The sequence below is a fragment of the Ruditapes philippinarum genome, unplaced genomic scaffold (assembly GCF_026571515.1).
Source record: "Ruditapes philippinarum isolate M1 unplaced genomic scaffold, ASM2657151v2 ctg5823_1_1_1_1, whole genome shotgun sequence".
NCBI lineage: Eukaryota > Metazoa > Mollusca > Bivalvia > Venerida > Veneridae > Ruditapes > Ruditapes philippinarum.
The window spans coordinates 244,642-272,348 of record NW_026855826.1 but is presented as its reverse complement, the minus strand read 5'-3'; the positions used below and the strand labels follow the sequence as shown (position 1 = coordinate 272,348).

The following is a 27,707-nucleotide window of genomic DNA, read 5'->3' as shown; positions in this document are numbered from 1 at the left end:
GGATTTCTTATACAAGAGTATGTATGTAAATCAAGTTAACCTGGGGAAAGTTAATTTTGATCAAACAGGTCATCATTTAAACAAGCTTTGTAGTTACAATATCATGACAGAAATTGATAAAAGTCAACGAGAAAATGTAAAATGACACCTGGGGCTGGATCAACTTTGACCCGATGGTGTCTTTTACAATGCTTTTTGACAATGTTTTATACTAAAACTTTAGGCTCTAGGCATTTGGTTTTGAAAAAAAAAAAGATTTTAAAATGTTATTCTATATGTTTCCATTTGAAACTAGAACTATCACTAAATGTGATTAATACCCCTGCAAGACTGCTTCGGGAATGAGGAAGTTACTAGCAACAGAGTACATTGTAAAAAAATTGAAATAAGAGTTATGGTTGTGGGCAATTAAAGATAGTTGTGGTTCTTGTATGTTGCATTTCCTGTCAATGTGGTTGACCATTGTTACAGTTTTATTGGATTACTCTGTAATAAGTCCAGATAGAGTTACAGCTCATGAGCACTGCACTTCCTCTCATTGTGATTGACCATTGTATGAATTATATGCATTGAATTCCAAACATTAGTTTTTTAGTTATGCACTGAACAAGGAAAAGGAACAAACGGCAATAACTCTGCAAATACTTAAGATGGAAAAAATAGATAAATACAGAATCCCTAAAGAAAGCCCAACACGGCAAAATTGAAAATGTTGCAGGCTCGGTTTGATTGAGCCTGTTCATGGACGGTACTGGAAAGTGCAAGTTACCGTCCACGCCCCCTAGCACCGGCTTAAGCAGAATTCAACATTTAAACATGAAATAGTAAAATTTTGAATTTAGAAACATCCGCAGATGTGTTCATACGGCGGTTATCATGGAACCTTCAATGTGACACTTCCGTGCCATTCCATGAAAAGCGGCGTATGGTCCCCAAGTAATATGAAAAGCGTGTGCCCTAAACGAGAAAACAATGGGCGGAACTAAATAAAATGGAATTTTGAAAGGGGATCAGAGGAGTTTCGGTTATTGTACACTGCACTTTCTCTCATTGTGTTTGACCACTGTAAGAAGTTGTATTGAACTCCAACTATAAGATTTCAAGTTATGCACTTGGCAAGAAAACAATAACAAAGGGCAATAACTAAGTCCAAATAGAATTATGGTTAATGTGCATTGCATTTCATCTCACTGCGCTTGACAATTGTATGAAGTTGCATTTTATTTCAACCATTAGTTTTCAAGTAATGCACAAAAAGTAACAAAGGGCAATAACTCTGTAATTAGTCAAAATGGAGTTATGGTTCTTGTGCACTGCACTTCCTCTCAATGTGCTTGACCATTGTATGGAGTTGTATTGACTTCCAACAAGTGGTTTTCAAGTTATACTCCGGATCAGAAAAAGCAATGGGGAAAAAACAAAGGACAATAACTCTGTAATTACTTTAGATAGAGTTATGGTTCTTGTGCACTGCATTTCTCTTACTGTGCTTAACCATTGTATGAAGTTGTTTGAATTCAAACCAGTAGTTTTCAAGTTATGCCCCGGACAAGGAAAAGTAAAAAAGGGCAATAACTCTGTACTAAATTGTCAAGATGGAGTTCTGGTTCTTGTGCACTGCACTTCCTCTCAATGTACTCGACCATTGTATGAAGCTGTATTGAATTCCAACCATTAGTCTTCAAGTTATGCTCCGGACTAAGAAAATGCAACAGACCCCTCACTGCATTTATTCATAATATTGACACATTTTGGTCATCTATAAAGAAATATCACAAAATTACAAAGTCTATAAGAAAGTGAAATTTGGCCTATGCAAATAAAGAAAACATTAAAACTCATTATGGAATAAGAGAATCAAAGTCATCTGTTCATCCTGATTGCATATTCAAAAACATCCTGAACAGCACAGATTGGTGTCCATGTGCATTACATGTTACTGGGCAAATATGAGAAATGATATTACATAAATTTTGGATACGATGAGAAAATCATGAAACTGTGACATTGATATGATTACCAATGTCTTTGAGATTTTTCGAATGCTTACCTGTATGATTAGTTATAGAGTATATAACTACATGACGACACTTTACATAGTTTTTTCTGTGAGTGGAGTGGAGCTTTTTATTGTTGTGAAAATCGCTCCCAAAATTTTACAAACACGTTTTTTGCTGATTTTTTGTAAAAAAGGACGAACTTGCATGGAAAATCTTGTTTAATTATTCATTATTATTACTACACATATTATTACTAGTATTGTTGTTGTTGTTTTTGTTGTTGTTTTAACACAATGCACATTTATAAAGTGCCTTTCTTATACAATGTATATAAAAATAAATATACATGTATATATCATAGTTATAACCATTTACAAAATTAGTAAGATTATTCAACATTTCAACATTAAATAAAATATCAACAATTATACAAATCTATATATGAATTTGTAAAACTATTTGCATATCAACTTACTATAAAATGAATATTTTAAATCCTTTATGTATAAAACAATTAAACGATTCTAGGATAACTGCTCCCCCACCAGAAAATTGCCCCACTATAATGTAAAGCGGCGAATTGCCCCCCCCCCCCAGATTTTTAGAGGCGGACTATTCCTTATGTTTAAGGGTGGGCAATGCCTACCTCCCCCCTTGTCAACAGTAAAAAATAGCTAAGCCAGTGCAATCTTATAAAATGAAGGTAAATGTAAGAAAAAATAATAAAATGTAATGCAATATATTAAATGTTTTATGGTAGAAACTGTTAATATGTTTATGGTAAATTGATGTGTGTTTCGATGCAGTTTGTGTAATTAAGCAGTTCGTATTATGTTTTATTCAACAGTAATGTTGGCATCTGCTTAAATAGTCACATATTAAGGAAAGAAGGCTGCAGTCACAAAACTCATATTCTCTATATATCGGAATTACTAATATTGTATAATTAATTTGAGATTTTAATTTTTTTTTTGGGGTACATTCTCCTTAAGCTTGTTCTTAATGTATACTAATGTTTTTCAATTGAACTGAAAATATATGCAATGATTTGTACTGAATTTCGATTTTCAATAGGTAAACAATGTAGATTCTATAGGATGGTGTTATGTGTTTAAATTGAGCTGATTTGATAATAAGAAAAGTTGCCATGTGGTGAACAGTCCTGACTTGATTGATGATGATTTAAGACAGACCGACAGTAAAACAAGGCAGTAGATGGTCTGACCTGTAGGTCGCAAGAAAATTTATAAAGAATTTTGAGGCATTGGTGGAAAAGTATTTTCTATTGTGGCCTATTTGTTGTGCATATTAAGACATATACACAGGATTTATATGTTGCTAGAATATAGGAAAGTGTCAAATTTCTAACTTATTTTTCAGCGAGGCTTGTGTTGCGTTGAGCTGAAAACAGAATCATTTAGGTTTTTTCCAGATTACAATGCATCTATGATACATTATTTTGAAGAAATTCTTCAACACAATATATTGACATATCGTCACTCCCTACTTATCGCATTTGATATGTGGGATTAAATGCAGTTGACAACATAATATGGGTGGAGAGACCATGTTTTCTACAAATTTGAATGAAATGAATTTGTATGTCTTTTTCCCCCCTTTTTTCTGCTTTATTTGTTTCATAATTTCAGAATATTCCCTCACACTTTTTTCCTAGAATAGTTTTTTCATTGTCCAAAATGGCCAACAAATGAAGAATGTTGCAAAGACTTTTTATTCAAACCGGATTTTTGAGTTCTGTAATGATTAATTATGACATATATATTTCTTCAACATACTTGTAATGATAATTTTTGAAATTGAAAGCATAATATGTTCCGGGAGCTTTTATTTTAAGTGTCTTTTATTTTACCAATTGGTTGCCATGGCAACAGAACCAATTAATATTGTTAGTAGAATGCAAATCTACCTTTAAAAAAGCATTATAGATTTAAGAACATTTTAAAATGCACTACAGGTTAGTTATTCTTAGTCTTAATAATCATAAAATATCAATTCACTTAAAATTGGGACTCAATTTTCGTGTACCCCACCCACTTTTGGAATATCAGAATCCACATTCTTACATAATAAAGATAAAAATAAGGGTGCAATAACTAGGATGTAGTCCAGGTCTTTGTAATATATGGTAAAAATATTCATTTTCTCCACTATGCCTTGACTTATAGGAAAAAATGTCACCCTATGTCGATTTTTTGTATATTTTTCATCTTTTTTTAAGCAAAATTAATCTACAAACTCCAGAGCGTGTGTATAAATAATGGAAAAGGCCCCATTTTCATATTGTTCCAATAGGATGTAAAGTTTATACATCACCTATACTAAAATAAATACAAAAAATAATTAATTTTAGCACATAAAATGCGTATGAGCCATTTTTCAATACATTGGCGGCCATCTTGGCGGCCATCTTGGATTTCTCAAAACGTACCATGATTTGACATGTCTACCCAAATTTTTTGCAAACTTCAAATATTTAGCTTTACAATGATTTAACATTTATCCATGGACCTTTTTTGCACACAAACGGTCCTCAGGGACTGTACTAATATTAAACTTTCCCAACGTACTTTAAATCAATTTTTAAAAAATGAATGTATCATAATAATGTTCCATTTTAAACATGTATTTTTTTATGCTGATCTGTGTCACATGTCGGCATTAATTAAGCATACATTTAATATGATACGGACACACTCCATTTTATCTTAATTCTATAAAATATATTTTGTTTAAAGTGTTCTTGCATGTCATTTAGTCAAATATTTCATATATGATGGTATATTGAATGTATTTAATGTGTGAATACAAATTAAACGTCTAAAAACCACATTAAATATTGAATGGAATTTACAAATAGTACATTTGAAGACACAATAACATTTTACATTGCTCAGAACCTTCACTTTACATTGTCTTTGTGGTATGTTTATTGTAACTGTATATACATCACGCAGAGAGTTTATAATGGTCGCTTGCGTTCAAATTATCACTTTTAATACTTATGGATTGATTGCTATATGATTTGATATGAACAAATAACTTGCATTCATTTATAGTATATTTGTTTAAACAGCAATGATATTTATCCATGCTATTTATATAAACAATGTATACACAGTATGTCATTACATACATCCAACCGAAAGTTTGTTTTGTATTTATACGTGGCTGTAACTCAATGACTACCCCATCAACGATTTTTGTATTTTTCCATTGTATTTTGAATGTTAGCTTTGATTGTGTCAGACAACACGGCAGCAATAGCATTTATTGCATCCTGGTCTAGGGATATGTGTGAAATGAGTTCCTGGTGAACAAACTTTTTGCAATTTCGAATCCGCTTCACTTTCTAGGGGAGGAAAGGTCTCTCTTTCTTGATTTATTTTCCAATATTGTTGAACTTGTCATCACTTACGTTATTTTTGTGGCGCAGTATATCTCAAAAATGTATGCGTGGGTGGAGGTGGATCGTGAATTTTGTTTAAAATCCTCGGGCAATATTTAGAACATCAAATATTCATAATTATCAAGTCAAGTGATTTGAAAGTTTTTCTACAGATACGCTAAGACATGGCACAGCAAAATCATATTGTACATTTTCCCACACCCTTAATCCAGCAAAATCCACTAAATTAGTTTCAATCATATATTTCACATGGTCAGTCATATAAACAAACTGACCGCCATATTTTCCGGAAGTCAAGTCACAATGATGAACATTATATAAAAGTTAAATAATGTTTGCAATTTAACGAAATGATATCTCAGATCTCTAATTCTCAATTATTCGCAGAAAATAATGGTCAATGTTAAATATCGTATGTTATTTCAATAAAGGGAAACGACTCGGTATACTCTTACAGAAGTTAAACAGTATTAACTTTATCAGATTGTGCTTAAATATCTTACAGGGATGATTTTATAGATAAGTTTAACTGAATGAATATTTCCATACTTTAACAGAAATGATGTAAAAAGGGTATTTATACAAAATAATTTGATATTCGAAATTAGAAAAATAAATGTCGCTTGGCCGCCAGGTTGTTATGCTGCCAACTCCACACTTACGCTCAGGACTGACAAATATTTTGCATAACAAAGTACATTTACATTAAGCATAACAAATTAAAAACGACAATAACCTAAAATTATAAAAAAGGAATAACCCTGCACTTTTTTTAGTCAAATACATTGTATATTAACCTATTAATGTGATAACTTAAATATTTATCTGCTAATGATCCTGAAAAGAATAGAATTTTAAAAATGACAAAAGGCTGAATCTGAAACAACATTACAGGTAGTGTGATTATTCTTGTGCAATACAATTTTACTGAAATGACATTTATCAAATTATTAAATTTAAATGTGCTTCGTAAACTTCTTCTTTGATTATGCTCCGGACAAATAAAAACTAAAAATAAAAAAACAAGAGGCCCATGATGGTCCAAGATCGCTCACCTGACCAATCGAGCTCATCCGAACAATTACCTAGACCAGCATTCTGACAAAGTTTCATGACAGGTGAGGCAAAAATGTGACTACTAGAGTGTAAACAAGGTTTTTGCCATATTAAAGCAGTGTGACATAGTTTTTTACCCAGGTGACCCAAATTCAAACTAGACCTAGAAATCATCAAAACAAACTTTCAGACCAATTTTCAGGATACTTGGATCAAAACAGTAGCCACTAGAACGTTAACAAGATTGTTCTATTTTTAGCTTCGGTGACCTATTTTTCATCCGAGATGACCAATGTTCAAACTCATCCGATTAATTACCTAGACAAGCATCCTGACTAAGTTTGATGACAACTGAGTCAAAAATGTGACCACTTGGATGTTAATAAGGTTTTTCCATATTTCGGCAGTGTTACCTAGTATTTCATCCGAGATTACTCATGTTCAAACTTTACCTAGAAATCATGAAAACACACTTTCAGACAAATAAACATGGTATTTGGATCAAAATAGTTGCCACTAGAGTGTTAATAAAATATTTCTATTTTAGCTCTGTTGACCTATTTTTTCATCAAAGATGACATATGTTCGAACTTATACCTAGAAATCATCAAAACAAACTTTCAGACCAATTTTCAGGATACTAAGATCAAAACAGTAGCCACTAGAACGTTCACAATATTGTTCTATTTTTAGCTTCGGTGACCTAGTTTTCCATCCGAGATGACCAATGTTCGAACTTATCCTAGGAATTACCTAGATAAGCAGATGATAATTGAGTCAAAAATGTGACCACTAGGATGTTAATAAGGTTTTTCCATATTTGGGCAGTGTGACCTAGTTTTTGACCCCAGGTTACCCGTATTCAAAATTGTCCTAGAAATCATGAAAACAAACTGTTAGACCAATTTACAGGATACTTGGATTAAAACAGTAGTCACTAGAGTGTTAACAATATTTTTTTGATTTTTTACTTCCTGTGTCCTTCTTTTTCATTCGAGATGACCCATGTTCAAATATCCGGGGATCTACTTTGCATTTTTTGAAAACCTTTATATCAACGCATTAGTTCGTCGAATTTAGCGTCATCAAATAACTACAGTATTCATGCTTCTGACCGCGTGTTAGTATATGCCCATGTAATTATAGACACTCTTATTATTTTAGTATTTTCTTTCTTGAGAAGGTACATTATTGTAAACAAAACGAAATGACCTTACCTGGAATTAGATAATTAATCACAAGCAATGTCCACAATAACAATTTTGTTAGGTTAGTCATTGTTTGATAATGATGTTGAAATTAATAACAAGAGGTAATTCGACTCCACGAATACTTTTTTTAAAGTTTAAACATTTCTGAATACACCTTGATTGTATTATATCAAGGAAGTTGAACGAAACGAGGAGCGTATAGAGAAGAAACCGGGAAAGGTTTAAACATTTTTAAGTTTTATCATATGTTAACCAAATAAAGATATTTTGATATCATATAAAACTGAGTCATATTTAACTCATTAAAAGGAAAAAGCCATAAAGACATTTTAATGGAACTTTCATTTAATAAACATATATCTTGTCTTGTAAATGGTAACACCACATATTTTATAATTGTCACTCAAACGTATTCTTAAGAGAAAAATACGTTTAAGATAGATTTATATATAACTTCCTTCTTTTTTTATTCTTCAGTCACATGTACAACACAAATTTGGTTCAATATTTATGGTTTACAATGACAGGTAGTTGAACATCACCAATTCAGGTAAAGACATTAACAATCTTACACGTGAATCATTTAAACGGGTATAGGTTTTCAAAAATGGAATCGTATCTACTAATGACTAATCGGGTCGAGTTGTAGTTGAATAAGCATTATACTTTAGAAGTAAGAATGTATAAAAAGAAACTTTTAAAATGCTTTACACTGTAACGTGCAGTTATCTTCAATTAAAACTGCAAAACATTCAAGATAAAGAAGTAAAAATGACGTCAATGTCATAAAAAGGGTAAAGTACGTTTCCGTTTGCATCGATTCTATCACAAAGAGTTATTCTCATTTGAATTTTTAATGAATGTTTATACTCTGCTTATTTTTGTCGTCATTCCTAAAAAGATATTACTGTACCTTCCGCCTGATTGGTAAAAAATATTTCAATATCATTACGTCGGATACCTTCAGGATAGGGGTATAGCTTGTTTGGGAAACTAAAATTGATTATTTTACTGAATAGAATAATGTGCTGCCTGCCTTGTTGTACAGTATATCTAAGACTGACCTAAGGGATCAAAACGACAATATTTATCAAGTTAAATTCCTTATTTCACTTTTCCGTGAAATAAATTATATAAACGTTTGAAAAGTTTTGCAATTAAACGAAAATGAGATCTTAGATCTCTGATTCTCAATAATTCAAATGACATTTATCAAGAGAATAATGGTCCACGTTAGTTACCGTATGTTGATTTATTAAAGGGAAACAACCCAGTATATACTCTTACCGAGGTTTAACTCCTACTGAAGTTTAACAGTATTAACTTGATCAGTATGTACTGCAATATCTTACACGGATGATTCTTTAAGATAAGCTTAACAGAATGGATAATTTCAAACTTTAAAAGGGGATTTAAAATAACGGTATTCATCTATAATAGTTTGATATTTCAAATTTAATGTTATTTAAAAATGTTTTCGTTCATGAACGTCAAATTTCACACGTTAACTAAACATGTACGGCCTTTGTCCAATTTTAAGAAATTTTTCTTAATAATATATCTGCCGAAAGGCATATATTTTGCTGAATAGTTTGCGTTGTATTGATAAGTTACATAACAACTATTGCTGAACGAAGGCATCATTGTACAATTTTCTGAAATTTTAAGAGATATACAAGATCTTTGAATAATTTGAAGTCAAATTGTGGTAAATGTGAGTTTAAGGTGGATGAACAGATAGTTTGGATATATGAACCATAAAATGGTTTAATTAAATGTTGATCGAATATGGTAAAGTTAACAAACTATTTTGTTACGCTTTTCAGCAAATGGTACTTTGCTTTAAAACAACTATTACTACTTGGTAAGTCGCTTACAACTTGAATGAATTATGCAACAGTCAGAAGGATTTGTTTTCATTGTTATTTACATGTACATGGTCAATTATTTGATTATTTCATTTGCATAAACTTGAGTTACCCAGTCGACATTTCAGATATGAATATATTTAAAAGATGTTGAACGGGTACACGTCAAGAAATTATTGAGAAATCAGTTAAAAATATAGTGTGGTAAATGATGTTGTTCATGAAAGCTCTTGTAAAAGAGTAGAAAAATAAATCAAAGTTAAAACGTCTGCAAGTGTTATGACTGACTAAGGGCGTTATCCCCAATTATTCTTATCATTTTTAATAAAAAAATAAGTAATAGAAACACGAGGCTATATGATTTGTACAAATACACGTGCAACATTTATTAAATTTGTACTCAAATGTAACAGTTAAAAAAATAATTCAGAAAAATAATACATAATAATGTTTTAAAATATTTCCTATAAACATAAACTTGTTAAAGCTGTCGACAAATTAAACATATACTAATACTTTATATTTGAAGTATTTATTTCACTTACTCATTATGTGTTCAAAATTTTCCTCATAAACATGAACTATTGAAAGCATGTAGGCTTATCTAAACATATACTAATACACGTGCAACATTTATTATATCGACTCAAAGATATATTGAAATTTCCATATGAACTAGCAGGTCGATAACAAATGAAGGCTAACTTAACATGTAATAATACTATGAATGTGCAGTATTCATTTTGTCACATGTATGCATAATTTAACATATACTTTACATGTGCAAACATTCAAATTTAATGCTTTAATGATAAATGAATGGTGTGGAGCGCAAAAATAATAATAACAACAAAAAAAAACAACAACAAAAATCAAAACAAAACGATATTAAACTTTCCCAACGTACTTTAAATCAATTTTTTAAAAAATGAATGTATCATAATAATGTTCCATTTTAAACATGTAATTTTTTATGCTGATCTGTGTCACATGTCGGCATTAATTAAGCATACATTTAATATGATACGGACACACTCCATTTTATCTTAATTCTATAAAATATACTTCGTTTAAAGTGTTCTTGCATGTCATTTAGTCAAATATTTGATATATGATGGTATATTGAATGTATTAAATGTGTGAATACAAAAAAAAACGTCTTAAAACCACATTAAATATTGAATGGAATTTACAAATAGTACATTTGAAGACAAAATAACACTTTACATTACCCAGAACCTTCACTATACATTGTCTTTGTGGTTTGTTTATTGTAACTGTAGATACATCACGCAGAGAGTTTATAATGGTCACTTGTGTTCAAATTATCACTTTTAATACTTATGGATTGATTGCTTTATGATTTGATATGCAAAAATAACTTGCATTCATTAAAAGTATATTTGTTTAAACAGCACTGATATTTATTCATGCTATTTATATAAACAATGTATACACAGTATGTCATAATATACATCCCACCAAAAGTTTGTTTTGTATTTATACGTGACTGTAACCCAGTTACTACCCCATCAACGATTTTGTTATTGTTTCCTCCATTGTATTTTGAATGTTAGCTTTGATTGTGTGAAACAACGCGGCAGCAATAGCATTTATTGCATCCTGGTCTAGGGACATGTGTGAAAGGAGTGCCTGGTGAACACACGTTTTGCAATTTCGAATCCGCTAAACTTTACTAGGAGGAAAGGTCTCTCTTTCTTATTTTTTTTCCAATATTTGTGAACTGGTCATCAGTAACGTTATTTTTTTGTAGCGCAGTATATCTCAAAAATGTATACGTAGGTGGTCGCGGATCGTGAATTTTGTGTAAAATCCTCGGGCAAAATTTAGAACATCAAATATTCATAATTATCAAGTCAAGTGATTTGAAACTTGTTCTACAGATACGCTTAGACATGTCACAGCAAAATCATATTGTACATTTTCTCACATCCTAAATCCAGCAAAATCCACGAAATTGGTTTCAAACATATATTTCACTTGGTCAGTCATAAATACAAAGTGACCGCCATATTTACCGGAAATCAAGTCACAATGATGAACATTATATAAAAGTTTAATAAGTTTAAATTTGCAATTTAAAGAAATTATATATCAGATCTCTGGTTCTCAAGTGTTCGCAGAGAATAATGGTCCATGTTAGATATCGTATGTTATTTCAATAAAGGGAAACGACTCGGAATATACTCTTACATAAGTTAAACAGTATTAACTTTATCAGATTGTGCTTAAATATCTTACAGGGATGATTTTAAAGATAAGTTTAACTGAAAAAAAAATGATGTAAAAAGGGTTTTTATACAAAAAATAATTTGATATTCGAAATTAAAAATCGCTTGGCCGCCAGGTTGTTATGCTGCCTACTTTACGCCGCTAAGGCCGCCAACTCCACGCTTACGCTCAGGACTGATAAATATTTTGCATTACATTAATACATTTACATTAAGCAAGACAAATTAAAAACGACAATAACTTAAAATTATAAAAAGGAAGAACCGGCCACTTTTTTGAGTCAAATACATTGTATATTAACCTATTAATGTGATACCTCAAATATTTCTCTGGTAATGATCCGGAAAAGAATTGAATTTTAAAAATGACAAAAGCAACATTACAGGTAGTGTTATTATTCTTGTGCAATACAATTTTACTGAAATGACATTTATCAAATTATGAAATTTAACGGTGCTTCGTAAACTTCTTCTATGATTATGCTCCAGACAAAGTAAAAACTGAAAAAAACTAGAGGCACATAATGGCCCTAGATCGCTCACCTGACCAATCGAACTCATCCGAAAATTTACCTAGACAAGCATTCTGACCAGATTTCATGACAGGTGAGTCAAAAAAGTGACCACTAACTATAAAGAGTGTTTACAAGGATTATCCATATTAAATCAGTGTGACCTAGTTTTTTTATCCAGGTGATCAAAATTCAAACTAGACCTAGAAATCATTAAAACAAACTTTCAGACCAATTTTCAGGATACTTGAATCAAAACAGTAGCCACTAGAGCGTTAACAAGATTGTTCTATTTTTAGCTTCGGTGACCTAGCTTTTATTCCGAGATGACCCATGTCCGAACTTATCCGAGTAATTACCTAGACAAGCATCCTGACTAAGTTTGATGATAACAAGGTTTTTCCATATTTGGGCAGTGTGACCAAGTTTTTGATCCGAGATGATCCATGTTCAAACTTTACCTAGGAATCATGACAACAAACTTTCAAGCCAATAAACAACAGGGTGTTTGGATCAAAACAGTAGCCACTAATGTGTTAATAAGATTTTTCTATTTCAGCTCCGGTGACCTAGTTTTTCATCCGAGATGACCTATGTTTTAACTCATCCGAACAATTACCTAGACAAGCATCCTGGCCAAGTTTGATGATAATTGAGTCAAAATGTGACCACTAAAATGTTTACAAGGTTTTTCCATATTTTTGGAGTGTGACCTAGTTTTCGACCCAAGGTGACCCATATTCGAACTTAACCTAGAAATCATCTAAACAGACTGTTAGACCAATTTACAGGATATTGGGATTAAAACAGTAGCCACTATAGTGTTATTATTTTTTTTAATCATGTGACCTAGTTTTTCATTCGAGATGACCCATGTTCAAATATCCGGGGATTTATTTCGCTATTTGCAAACTTTTATATCAACGCATTAGTTCGTCGAATTTAGCGTCATCAAATAACTACAGTATTCATGTTTGTGACCTCGTGTGAGTGTCCTTGTTATTTTAGACACACTAATTATTTAAGTATTTTCTTTCTTGAGAAGGTACATTATTGTAAACAAATCGAATTGACCTTACCTGAGATTAGATAATTTATCACAAGCAATGTCCACAATAACAATTTTGTTAGGTCAGTCATTGTTTTGATAATGATGTTGAAATTTATAACAAGAGGTAATTCTACACGACGAAGATTTTTGTAAAAGTGTAAACATGTCTGAATACACATTGACTGTTCTATATCAAGGAAGATAACACGAATCGAGGAGCGTATAGAGAAGAAACCGGGAAAGGTTTAAAGATTTTTATGTTTTATTATATATTAACCAAATTAAGATATTTTGATATCATATAAAACTGAGTCATATTTAACTCATTAAAAGGAAACAGTCATAATGACATTTTAATGGAACTTTCATTTAATAAACATATATCTTGTCTTGTATATGGTAACTCCATATATTTTATAATTGTCACTCAAACGTATTTTGATTTTAAATTATCTAATAATTCCTGAATGTGACGAAGATGACAGCTAGTTGTTTTTTGTTTTTTTTTTTGTTTTTTTTTCTTTTTTTGTTTTTTTACTTAACCTTGTGTATGTGAATGCTTTAATGCTTAAATCAAATAGATTCGTTTCCGACTAATCTGTCGAACGTTCATGCATTATAATTCGACAGAACCAACACGTAACAATATAATGCTTTAATCCGTAATATGTATTATTTTACACAGATGAATATTATTTTTTATAATTATGTAATTTTTAAATTCAGGAAAAATGGAACTATACTTTTGATAAGGTAAAACGTCTCGTAGTATATTCTGCAAATATTTCTGTTTTCACACACGAAACGGATATTTCACCGTTAGTCATACTTCCTTCGTCTGGCCAATACTGTTCGCATTTCATTTCATCCCCTGAAAATTTATAGGAACAGTTGATAATTTCAAAGTAAAACATAAAAAACTTATTATCTTATATGTATTATTTCAATCATTAGCGGTATTACTGTGACACAGATATGATAGTATAGTCAAAAAAACTTTCAGCATTTGAGAAGTGAATAACGATTGATCATTATTCTTTTTTTATTTTTGGTTGCATCCATTAAATAAACATGACAAATTCAGTGTTCTTTTTATCAATTAGAGTTTGAATTGTAAAGTTTACAATGTATGTAAACTATTTTGTATGAATATGATGATTCCCGAAGATAAGTCAGCATTACAATGACATCTGATCTTTCATGCCATACCATTTGCCAGAAACTAACATAATTCTGCGTAGTCTTCTCTGTTGGACCTTTGGACAGAGAATCCATAAATCAACTTAATAAGTTAATATCCAGTTTATTGTTTTAGTCAACAATCGTATGATTTTAATATTAAAATTAAATCAACTTTCGGTACATGGTTAGATTCAATGAATTACTGTTGCATTTATTAAAAAAAATACACATTTTATCAAATTCATAAACTATGCTTAATAAAACATGATATAATGTACATATCTTAAAATACAATACCTCACATAAATGCATTCTTTCTTTGCATATATAAGTTGTTTTTTTTAAATAAAATAATATTCAAGTTGACGTCAGTCGTCCAACAAATATGTCTAGTTACCGCCTGAGCTGGTACTGTAATTTTTTTGTCGGAACGTGAAAAGTAAGATAATTGACGTGCAATCGAGAGGAATATTTACAAAACAGGCATTATATAAGCTGACTGTCAACATTTTGTAAAGTGTTAATTTTTTATGTTCACAATTTGATTTTCTTTAAACTTTAACCGTTATGATGACATCATCGATGTGCATTATTTCCTTAACTAAAGCGTGTAAAATATTTCATACTTACCTAAAGATGCAATGTATGCATTGCTTCTTTGGAAGCCCTAAAAACGAAAAATAAAAATAAACAAAAGGGCAATGATGGCCCTGAGTCGCTCACCAGAAAAAAACCCCTGTTTTTCAGTGTTTTAAATTATTTTTCAAATGAAGGCAAGTTCACCTCATTTTTAACTTGCCCCAATAGTTATATACTTTCACAACACTGACTGTTTTTGTTGGTGTTTATTCTTCATAATAAATAGTTTTGTTAGGTTAGTCATTATTTTGATAATGATGCTTAAGGTAACCCTAGTCCACGAAGATTTTTTTTTCAAATGTAAACTTTTCTAAATACACCTTGAATGTGTTATGCCAAATTAGATAAAACGGAAACGAGTAGCACATAGAAAAGAAACCGGGATAGGTTTAAATATTCATATGCTTTATTAACCAAATCAAGATATTATGATATCACATAAAACAGGGTCATACATAACTCATTAAGAGATAAAAAGTCACAATGACAAGTTTATAACATTAAACAAAAATATCCATTGCTTTGTATGTTGAAACCGCATAATTTGTATGATCGTCACTCAAGTGTTTCTTAAGAAAATACGTTTAAGTTATTTTAATATTTAATATCCTTCTATTATAAATATTAATTCTTCAGTCACATTAACAACATATTTTGGTTTCAATATTAAAGTGACATTATGCTTATATTTTCATAGTCAAGTTGAGTTGAATTGACTTTATATTTCAAAAGATTAACTGACAAAATGGAGTTTGACCAACAGTGATATTGGAAAATGTTTTGAATAAAATTATAAATCTGCCTACAATCTAAAAAGACTGCCCCACTCTTTTTATAAACCAAGTGTTACATGTAAATTTTAATGGATACTTACAGCAATTTCCTTGGGATATCTGCATTTTTTATTATGTGAACTTAATCATTAAATAAAAAGGAATTATAGCAAAATGAAAACTTATTTTGATATTCACCCGTTCACTTATAATATACCCTTGGATGGGCATAATGTCACTTTAATTGTTGAAATTTAACTTCAGCAACTGAGGTTAAGACATTAAGACATTAAGACAGTACATGATTTAAACAGGTATATGTTTTCATAAATCGAATCGCATCAAATAATCGAGTCAATTTAGAGTTGGATTAAGCTTTTTCTTTTAATTAGAATAACTCAAAACACCTTTTAAAATGCATTGCACTGTAACATGCAATTATTTTTACTTCTGCCAGTTATGAATTAGAGATACTTAAGTAACGTGGGATGGCGTCAATGTCATAAAACTGGTAAAGGACTTTTCCGTTTGTGTCGATTCTATCGCAATTGGTTTATATCTTAGACTCACGTAACAGTTATTTATCAAATTTAATTTTTTATTTTACATTTCAGTGAAATACATTATATGAATTTTTAATGAGTATTGCAATTAAACGAAATTGAGATCTGAGATCTCTGATACTCAATAACTCCAGAAAATTATGGTCCCCGTTAGATACCGTATGTTTATTTCATAAAGGTGAACTACCCGGTATATACTCTTACAAAAGTTTAACAGTATTAACTTTATCAGTATGCACACGGATAAGTTAAACTGAATGGATATTCCGAAACTTAGGATTTAAAAATAAGGTATTTATCTAAATTAATTCGATATTCCAAATGTTCTTTTGTAAATGTTTACTGTCATGAACGTCTAATTTTATACGTTAATAAAACATTTATGGTTTTGTCCAATTTGGAGAAAGTTTTATTATGTTATCTGTCGAAAGGCAGTCATTTTGATGAAATTTTAGCATTGCATTATTGCATTACTTCTATTGCCGAACGTAGACGACACAATGTATTTTTTCTGAAACTAAGAGATTTACAATATCATTTGAACAATTTGAAATCAAATTGTCGTAAATGTGATGAACAGAAAACAAAGATAGTTATTTCAGACAATAAATATATATTTTATCTTGAGGTACACTTAATATAGCGCAATCAGAGGACGTTATATTGAATATTTTAAGAATTATTATTAACAACATCTGTCTATGTTTAAACTTGTACAGTCATTGAAGTGTGAAGACATGAAAAAAACCTCTGTCATAATTAGTTCGCAAATAGCATGTGCTTCCGAATTAAGAACAGAATGTAAAAAAAGAAATAATATAATTATGTTATGTGATTTGTGGGTAACACTTTAAAGTCGCCATAGGACATTTACAATGTTGTTGGCATGACAAATAAAATGTATAGATGATTAAACATTATTTTAAAACATAAATTTGATAAACGTTTTGTTTTGTTCCATTCTGTCGTTAATTACAATTTAAAGGACGAGGTATAAGTTAAAATGATATTAATAATAACGATAATGATTATTAATTAAATAAGTATGATGTTATTGTTGTGTTGCTTCATATACTGTTAAGACAGACAGACAGACAGACAGACAGACAGATATCAATATTCACTCAATCACATTTGTACGTACTATATGAGGATTTGCTAATATAATGAGTATAAAATATTAGTTTTCCAGCAGTAAACATACATAATTTTGCACAATATATACTTTTTTATGTATACAATATGATGAATTATTACAAGTGTGTTTTCTTGGGGGGGGGGGGGGGGGGGAATCCGGATATTCTTTATTCTTAATTATTTAACAGTTGATCTTGATAAGGAAAACAAGAAATAAAAAAGGCATACATATATAAAAGAGTGTACTAAGAAATTCAATCAAATTATCAAATACACCTGTATGCTAAAACTTTACGTTCAAATAAAATTTAGAGATTTTCCCTTGATTAAGTATATCTGTAACATTCATGTCACGCTTCATCAATATAGATCATGACCTTGGATAAAAATATGTGTGTACTTATTATAACTGTTTTTTTATTTAAAAAAATTAAATGTATTTTGGAAGAGTTTTGAAACGATAAGATTGTAATTTAATTACGCCCCGTTTTGAGTAAAATTCAACAAGATAGCGTATAACGGATAATTTATAATTGGCGGAAGACATAAAAGAATTATGCGCAAATACATGTATATATATATATATAATATATATATATATAATATATATATATATATATATAATATATATATATATATATATATATATATATATATATATATATATATAATAATCAAGCATTGCAAAGTATATTATATAGTATAATATCTTTATGTGCTTGGGAGCCACTTGAACACAGAGGGCAGGTTCTAACTAAAGAAAGCGATACCATCATAGCGCCATGTCTCTGATGTGAGTCTTGTATTGAAAAGGGTAATGTCGTCATTGCGTGGGATTAAATTTAGATACTTTAATAGATAAGCGACTGTTTAAAGCTATTGTATACACGGCCTTTATCTGATGATTGCATTTGATCATGCCATATTTGTTTATATTGATCCATTAAAGTGAGTTTAATGCGATATGGAATACTTTTATCTACGGCTGTATTTTGATAATTCCATAAGTCAGTCCTGCCAAAAGAGTTTAAAATGTCTTTAAATTTATTTATCCATTTATAATTATCGTCTGAATGATTTAACATAAATTGGTACAGGATATATGAAAGTTTACTTTGCTTTCCAAATAAAAGTCTAACCCAGAAGGATATCATCCTAGTCTTAACTATGATTTCGACAGGATATCTGCCTTATTCACCAAGAAGCATATATTTAGGAGTGCTTTTCCTAGCACAGGTTAATCTTCTAAGAAATGTGTTATGGATTTTTATCAAGAAGTTCTCAAAGCCAAAAATTTCAGATCCGTAGGTTAAGATATGCATTACAGTATGCTCGAAAAGTTTAAGTGTAAGATCGATTGGTAAGTCTGCATTATTGCATCGTGAAGGGCTTTATTTGCTTGTTGTGTGACATGTTTCCTTGCATTTAGAAAGGAGCCGTTACTGGTAAAGGTTACTCCAAGATAATGATAACATTCTTCAATACCAAGGCGCCATATTAAATTTACCTCAAGATAAAATGAAAAAATAAAATGAAACTCATTTTCATTTTAATCTATACAATATAATTGACATAGAATTTTATTCCGCTGTTTCCGTATCTTTCAGTATCTAAAGTACTTAGTTTTATTATGTAAATAAATATTTTCATTTCAATTTTTTAATTATTACACTTTCATGGAAAAAATCATATTAAACCTAATTTAAACTGTATTGTCGAATATGTACATGAACATTCTATCATCAGATGTTGTGTAGTCTTCATTGCTAACAACAGGGATAACTCTTGAGTTACCTTATTTAAATCTAACGTTGATTTTTTTAATCATTTGGCTATTGTTTAAGCATTACTTCGGAATATTTTATACTTAAACACCTGATTGATTTTTATGGATTTTGTTCTCGTTACTGATTTGTAAAATGATTAACTGATTAATTTCTATTATTTGTCTTATTATTTAGGAAAACATGGAAATAACATTCTTCACACTTGTGTTTTGTGTTTGTTTTGTCCAAAAAAGTTTAGGTGAGTTTAGGTTTGCTTCTATTTTCTATTAAAAGGATGTATTATTGCTTTGAAATTGAATTCATATGATCGTGGTAAAAGGATGATTCTTTAAAATTTAAAAGACAATAATGAGATTATTTATAAATTGATCGATGAAAAAATCAACAGAAAATGAAATTAAAATTATATTGTGCCTAAGATCTTGAACAATACTGTAATGAAATTTAAAGATAAATGTAACACAATATTCATTTAAATATTATATTTTAATAATATTCCGATCATAAAATGTTTTACGTGAAAATGAAAAAGGTTAGCAATAGGTTTATATATTATAGCTTACTGAAGATACTTACTACTGCAAATCCACTGAGACAAGATCGTAGTGTATATCATAAACTGATATTGTTCGTTATTTTATTGAACGAGTTCAATGAATACACGAATTTAATAATCTATTTACCACATACCTAAAATAAAGACCGACCGTTTGAAGTGATAAAGAAACTTTTTTCATTAAGGTGCCTCAATATAGTGTAATATTATTAACGCTATGTTTATGTAACGAAATCACGTCATGTCAAACCTTATGTACGGCCATGCAATACCATTTTACAGAGTTGCAAAATCGGCACGGTTATGTGATAAATATATAAATGCAAATAAAAAACAATCAGTCAAGTGATTAGTTATAGGGATGGTTATCATTTGCTGTATAAGAATTCCATTCTCTTACTGATAAAGAATTTTTCACAACATACAATGCTTCCTTTAGGTTCTGAAAATGAAATAAATATACAACCCGCGAACAGTGACAATTGAAACAATGATAACTTATGAATGCTTTACATTCTTTTTCAAATTAATAAGCATTGTATACGTTGTCAATGGTAGTCCTAACCATATATTGATTGACATGTTAAAATAACTTCGATTACTATTTAAGTGAACCGTTTTTTTAAGAAATAATTCTTCTATTTAATGCTTCTACTTCTTATTCATAATATAATTTTCTTGACTTATAAGAGAAAGTATATTTCAACATCTGGTACATTCAAGATAAACTATTCTCTGTTGTCCCCGTCTTATACTTTTTATACAATGTCTCTTTATAGATTCCTCAATACTTTTGTTGTATTCATGTTTGCAAATGGGTGTTTTTAGCGTTTGTTTGGTGGGGTTCTTTCTTGTTGTTTTGGGGCGATTTTTATGAGGCGGAAGTTGCGGCGGTTGGTTTTTCTTTCTATTTATAGTAGATATTTATTTTTTATATTTATTTAACTAATATATATATATATAATATATTAAAGAGCTAACAGATTGCAACTTCATTACAAGCCTTCATTTTAATGAGACAATCTGATCCGTGAGTGCTTATTTCGAAATATTGTCTTTGATAACGGAATTTCATTCTTTTACAAACATTTGGCATTGCAGGCCACTCTAAAAACTGACAATAACCGATTCGATTAACACCACTCTCTGTCAAAACTAAAATTTATATAGAAAACCCTTAAAAGATTCATCACTCATGGTTTGTCAATGCGATATTTCGCGATTTTTTTTAATGGAGATTTTATCGTTTAAACGTATTTTTTTCTCGTAGTGTTTTGCTTTTCTTCCGTAATAAAAATACCATAACAAACATTTCTGAAGATTAGTTTACATGTCAAATCCAAATGTAACCTGATATTCCGCAGAACATTGTTCTAGCCTCAAATACAAATGTACTTTTTAAAATAATAGGTAAACTAATATTTTTATTTGAAACGGCCCCTCTATTGAAGTACCAATAATCAAAAACAGTTTTCAGCATTATTGAATGGAAAATAAATAACATTGTACAACAATAATTTCCCTTCGAATGTAGTTAATCATCTGGTTTAAAATTACTAAATCTTTAGACGTCAAACAATTTATAACTGCTCCAGTTATAGATGGAATTTTTCATATCCGATCCATTTACTTAAATCATTGTAAATCATATGTAATGTGTATATTTTTAATAAAGTAAATACATGTTTATTGTTACTGATTATATAAAAAAAATATTATTCTTCTAATGCATTGTAAGCGTTATTCATAACCTTTTACAGGGTTACCTTCCTTAACATGTGATGACGTAGATCCTATATTATCCTCTACAGTGAAATGTTCCTGTCAAAATGTTGGAACTCCTGGGATTGATTGGTATAGAGGAGGCATTTTTATAACTCCATGTACATTAGGTGGACTTTGTTTCAGCTCCACGGGATATACGTTTACAGTAGATGTTACAACATCTACTTATACCATTGAATTTGGATCCTACAATTATACTGAATGTACAAATGTCACATGTAGTGATTCTACAACCCCTTCCGATAGTGATTTTAAACATATATCGGTTGACGGTAAGCAATCATAGGCATATAAACTCGCAAGTTCTCAAAATGCAAAGTTGTATCTAGATTTGTTTGTTTGTTTTTATTTTGTTATCTTGTCTAGATTCACTATGTTACTTATAAAAATGCTAAATAATAACATACTGTCCCCTATGAACTATGATTGTCAAAAGCAGGATATTTTCAGTGATATCATTCCTGCATATGAAAATTTATGTAGTAGCGAGAATCCTAGCAGCCGCCTAAAATATACTTTCAGTTACCAGTTACAGTCCAACACTGTCGGTTGTTAATGAGCCAGCTTCAAGTCATATGATTGGTAATATTGATTTTACCACCGATTGCATTTACAAGGCAAATTCTTCACACATTAATACGACAGCAATATGGAAAGCAGTTGTGGTTTGTATCTTACATAACATCTCTACTACACATAATATAAACTTTAGCAAGATTTAATAGTTAACTGTACTTTGACATAATTATGTTTTCATTTTTGAGTTTGCTATGGTTTTGAAATCCCCCTGCTTCTAATACAGTAAAATTCCACATGCCAAATCACAGCCTCTTCTTTATGTAATAATTAAATCAAAGTTTTTGATGGTTTTATTTATGACATGGCTCATGACTCATAAATAATAAATTATGTTTCTTGCAGAACGGAACAGAAGAAGATGAATTAGATATTGACGGAACAATATCACAAACCGGATCCTGTCAATTTTGTACAACTGACTTTGCTTCAAAGATTATGGTTAGTTATATTCATCAGGAAGAACAAAGTGAGAGTGGAATCAAAGCAAAGATACGACTCCGATTATTGATTGATGGAGTTCCTTACACTGTGACAACTAGAAATGAATATTTTGTGAAAGGTATGACATCAATTACGCTGTTTATTATTTTGTTTTCTTTTTTATCTTATATTATCTTATCATATTTATTTATCTATTTATTTATCCGTCAGAAATTTTAAGTGCATGATAATGCATCACATTCATTCAATATTTCAATATTTTTTGCCTAAAAATTTAAAACGTTTGAAAAGGCCATTTTTGATTTTCGATGAAAAATATTTTTCGAAAAAACATGCAAATAAATCTGGGGTCATTTACAATATTTCGTTGATGGATTTTACAAATATAGATATATGACAAGTGACCTTCTTTCCTGTCCTTTGATGTACAGCTATAGAATACGGACCATGTGCATAGTTTTAGATGTAAAATTTAACTTTGGTATCAGCTTAATGAGTTAACCTTCTTTGGCTTTTTTGTATACAGCATTTTGACCATGTGCATTTTTTTCATGTCAAATGACTTAATATTTACCAAGTGATTTACTTTCGTATTTTTGATGTACAGTCATATATTTTAATGAAGTGGAGTTAGGTGACCAACATCGTTAAAATGTTTGTAACAAACACTAGCTTTTACTACTGTTACACAAATAACAATCTGTGCTCGGTTGAGAGCTTTTGGGTCAGTTGCCCCTTTGTTTCTATTTTTGTTTGTTTTTTAAATACTTGCATTTCTCACCCCGTTGGTTTTCTTGTACAGGGTGAATAATAATATCTGATGCAGTTTCAAATGTTAATAAAATGTGGTTCTGTGAAAAGTAAATAATGTTGTATCATTTTAAAGTTAATAAAATACAGTTTTAATTGAACCAAACGTTTTAGAAAAACATTGATGTCATGACTTCATCGATGACTTCATAAAAACAAGAGCTAATTTTTTACGATGGCGGTCTCCAAGCACAATTCACCTGAATGAAATTGTGTCACGTTTAAGTATAAGGCTCCTGGCTCAAACGTTAATGTCACACTTGTAGATCAGACGTCATGAACTTTCTGGTGTTTTTGCCGGTCAACAATTCCTACGTAGATTTGAAATTCATTATGTACACATGTGTTTGACATAATGACAATATGTGGCTTGCAAGTGTTAAATCCTGAGCTCAAAGGTCAAGACCCCAAGTCATGATATGATTTCTTTTTCAAAACTGTACCGATGTTTGTGCCCCGTCAGCAATTCTTTCATCCATGCATATTATGCATAGATAAAGTACTTTGATTACTTTGTTCGGTCAGCACTTCAGTCTCTCCGGGGTCTATTTTACAGAACAGTTTAGCAAAAATATGTAAGACATGATGATGATATGTCTCACACATGGGTCAGGCCTCAGGTTCAAAGGTCAAGGTCACACGTATATGTCAAACGTGATAATTGAGGATAGATTGTTTTCTTGTATGCATAGATTGTCATTTGAAATACATATGCATAAATATGCTGCTTACTAAAATTATAATTAAAATTTATCTTAGCAGCCCAAAGGTCAAACTTGAATGTCAAATGTCATATGATTTGGTAGTCATGCCCAGTCCATGTCTTTTTGTCATTCAGTGACAGATTTTGGAATAACTTGGTTTTGATAGTTCTTTTAACTAAACAAAGAGTGAATAGTGTAACGTTTGTTGCTTAAAAATCAACGATCATATTAGTAGACAATAGTTTCATAAAAAATAAATCGATGGCCATATCTAGTCATTCATGAATGAATTTTTAGAAACTATACATACTATTGATGCTCTTTAGAAATTTGTAACGCGCAAACGCCAGGTAAACAGTCCAAATAGTTAATGCTTATACTTCAATGTTAAAAAAAGGAAATTGATGCTTTCGTCAGGTTATATCTTTCTCATTCATTCACGGATGCTTAAAAATCGGCTCACTGAGAATATAAAACATATTTGTTTTTTTTTTATATTCCTGTAACACTTTTTCTATTCTAGTCATTCATTTGATGTAAGTTAAAGGTCACTGTTCCTTTACTGGACCCTGCTTGGGGTCAATTGCCTGTTTCCAAAGAAAAGTTGTTTTCATTTTCCACAGCCGTCTATTGAAAGTTTCAATTAACATTCTTACCCGATTTTTTTTCCACGTGCGCCATATTTTGTATTACTGTCATTGACTGTGAAAAACTGATTTGCATGAACCCCACCACCTCCCTTTAAATATTAAAGTTTCCAATAATGGAAAAAGAATCTTAAAAAAGAGCAATATTACACCAGAAAGGACGGTCCAGATTTTATTTCTGTATTAATGTATTTTATATCATTGTTACTAGACTTGTACGAAATCGAGAAAATTTCGTAAATTTCTTTGACTGTTATGAGACAAAAGAGAATGAAAAATGTTAATAATCAATTCTATTATAAATTTACAACCATTTGAAGGTTAAAATAAATATAGAATAATTGTACATACTAAGGACAAATTTTGATTAGTGGCAGTCTGTTTTTGTAAATAATTGAAAACGATTAGTTGCGTCCTTCTAATCATTCTTCACTATGGACCTCTTCACACTTTTAAATCCCCAGAATTAATTTTTGAATTGTTATTTCGGTCAACTGATTATACACTAGTAAAAAGACTTTAGACGGCACAGGCGACTTTGAGGCAAAAATTTTCTGAAAAAGTTACCAAAAATTTACAAGGGGAGATGCGACTATAAGTGAACCAATGCGACCGGGGCGCAGGGGCATTTCATTTAGAAATTTTATCCTGCTACCCCAGACCTTGAGTTAATAAACAAATGTGACAAACTAATGCCCGATATTTCACTTATCTCCTACATGGTATATCTTGCATCTTTATCAATTATGGCTTTGACAATCCTTTTCGGAGGCAGCAGAAATTACCCTGGGCGGGGATCACCTACTTAGTAATTTTACGATATGGAAGGTCATTTTCTCAAAAGATAATATCTAGATCCGTAATTAGTTCTGACGCGCATTTACATAATAACCCAATAATTTTGCATTAAGCTATTTGCTCCTCTCTCAAATCACAATGCAACAAAGCCATGTTTACAACCAGTATACAAAATCACATGTATTTAAATGACCAGCTAAAATTTCATTGCACGTGTAAATCGTGCGTTAAACACTGTTGGTTATAAAATAAATAATCTGTTTTGACAGTATATTATACATGTTTTTTCACGGGCAAATTGAGTTGTTGCGACTAATTAATATATGCCCGTAGTTACAACAATATCAACAAAGAAATCAGAAGTGATATTTCACAAGACAAGTCATGTGTGGCCGTGGTATGCCTAGAAACATAAACAGAAACATAAATTTCTCTCCATTTAGATGTTATCTAAGATATCTTTGCGAAAAGAAATGAAAAGATTATTGTTTCATATAAAAATTATCTTTTTGAGGGCAGTATTTTCGTTTTTTGCCTGAAACATTGAATGCTGCTAGATCGGCAAATATCCAAAAAATCTATTGTATTGGGCTTAGAATAATTCAAATAATTAAGTATATATTCGCCATACACCTGAAATTCAGGCTATTCGATACAATGAAAAATTGTCGAACATTTATAACAGAGAAATCAGATATTGATTACAAAGAAATTGATATTCTTATATACCTTATGTAAGTAACGCATTCAAAGTGGCGATATAATATGCTAGTTACACAAACACATTTATTAAGCTGATAATAAGGTCAACAAATTAAAGCTACTATCCCACACATTCAAGGTTAGGCTGTTTTAGAATAAAATGTCATCAAAAGATAAAATTTCAACACAGACTTGTGCATTTGTATGGAACTAGATTATATATGCATGTCTTGTCATGAAGTTACGTTTTTCTATATTTTTTTTTAAAATCGTTGCAAACTTTTATTTTGTAATTATTGACTGAGATTATACACACACCCGTTAACTGGTTGCAAGTAGATCCGCTGGTTGCTGGTAGAACATATATAGAAAATTATGTCTATAAAAAGAAACTAAAAAGAAGAACATATATTCGATATCCGGTTAAAATTTAGCATTTATATACATGTAATAAGTTCTTCCTGCATCAAGCTACTCGACTCGAAACATGTTCACGTGTGTGTTAAAATGGTTGTTATAATTGTGTCACTTGATACATAGCAACCGTTAAGTCACAGTTATCTCGTGCAAACTGCAAAGATAACTTTTATGCATATTTGATAACTGTAAACAAATATGTTGATGTTTTAAGACCCGTTTTGTGTTGGAGAGTAGCTTTTAAGGCTTCATTTGGACAAACATAACAGGTCTTTCTCTCGACCGTAGAATCAAGAAAAGACATTTTTGTTTCAGGCAAAAAAGAATCCTCAAACACTACTACTACCATCACAAATTCAACATCAACATCAGATGTCATTAAAAACACTACTTCCAATTCATTCATTATAATAACAATGCATCAATATCAGTACTACCGAACAGCACGTATGCTTCTGTACTTTATACAGGTTTGGCATGCTACACTGTTATTTCTACAGTTGTAATGGTAACTTATTATTTTTGTTTGAAAAAGAATGAAAGAAAGACAAATGAACACGAAAACAATCAACGGGATCAACAAAATTTTACTGATATATCTCAAACAAGTCGTCTTTGAAATACTTAAAATCTCTTGAAAGTTTCTTGCAAACCTACATACTCTTTATGGTCGCAAATAGTAAAGTTATTGTATTACATATCTATATAGCAGCACATCTTCAATAAAGATATGACAGATAAGTCAATAATTCTATTTCATTACTAAAGTTGAAACATGAAGATGTCCGTGTTTGTAGTTAAAAGTAATAT

At 30.5% G+C, this 27,707-nt stretch overlaps 2 protein-coding genes across 2 annotated transcripts in view; one reads left to right on the top strand and one right to left on the bottom strand.

Moving 5' to 3' along the window:
- The window catches only part of LOC132744506 (uncharacterized), a 35,868-nt gene extending 28,015 nt beyond the window's left edge, over nt 1–7,853 (bottom strand). The window contains exon 1 of the mRNA XM_060733236.1: nt 7,701–7,853. Coding sequence (XP_060589219.1) covers nt 7,701–7,761 — 61 coding nt within the window. The 5' untranslated portion in view covers nt 7,762–7,853. The remainder of the gene's footprint in view (nt 1–7,700) is intronic.
- An 8,864-nt stretch (nt 7,854–16,717) lies between these two features.
- Nucleotides 16,718–27,403, top strand: LOC132744505 (uncharacterized). The gene is made up of 6 exons (XM_060733235.1): nt 16,718–16,825; nt 19,633–19,696; nt 21,775–22,071; nt 22,322–22,464; nt 22,721–22,937; nt 27,213–27,403. The coding sequence occupies exons 2-6, from the start codon at nt 19,639–19,641 to the stop codon at nt 27,401–27,403; spliced, it is 906 nt and encodes a 301-aa protein (XP_060589218.1). The 5' UTR covers nt 16,718–16,825; nt 19,633–19,638.
- The last annotated feature ends 304 nt before the right edge of the window (nt 27,404–27,707 follow it).

Excerpts from the sequence above, each read along its gene's own strand:
- LOC132744505 (XM_060733235.1), top strand. The coding sequence starts at position 19,639 with ATGGAAATAACATTCTTCACACTTGTGTTTTGTGTTTGTTTTGTCCAA. Across the intron at positions 22,072-22,321 it reads TAAACATATATCGGTTGACG|TTACCAGTTACAGTCCAACA; the intron begins GTAAGCAATCAT and ends ATATACTTTCAG. Across the intron at positions 22,938-27,212 it reads AAATGAATATTTTGTGAAAG|GCAAAAAAGAATCCTCAAAC; the intron begins GTATGACATCAA and ends TTTTTGTTTCAG.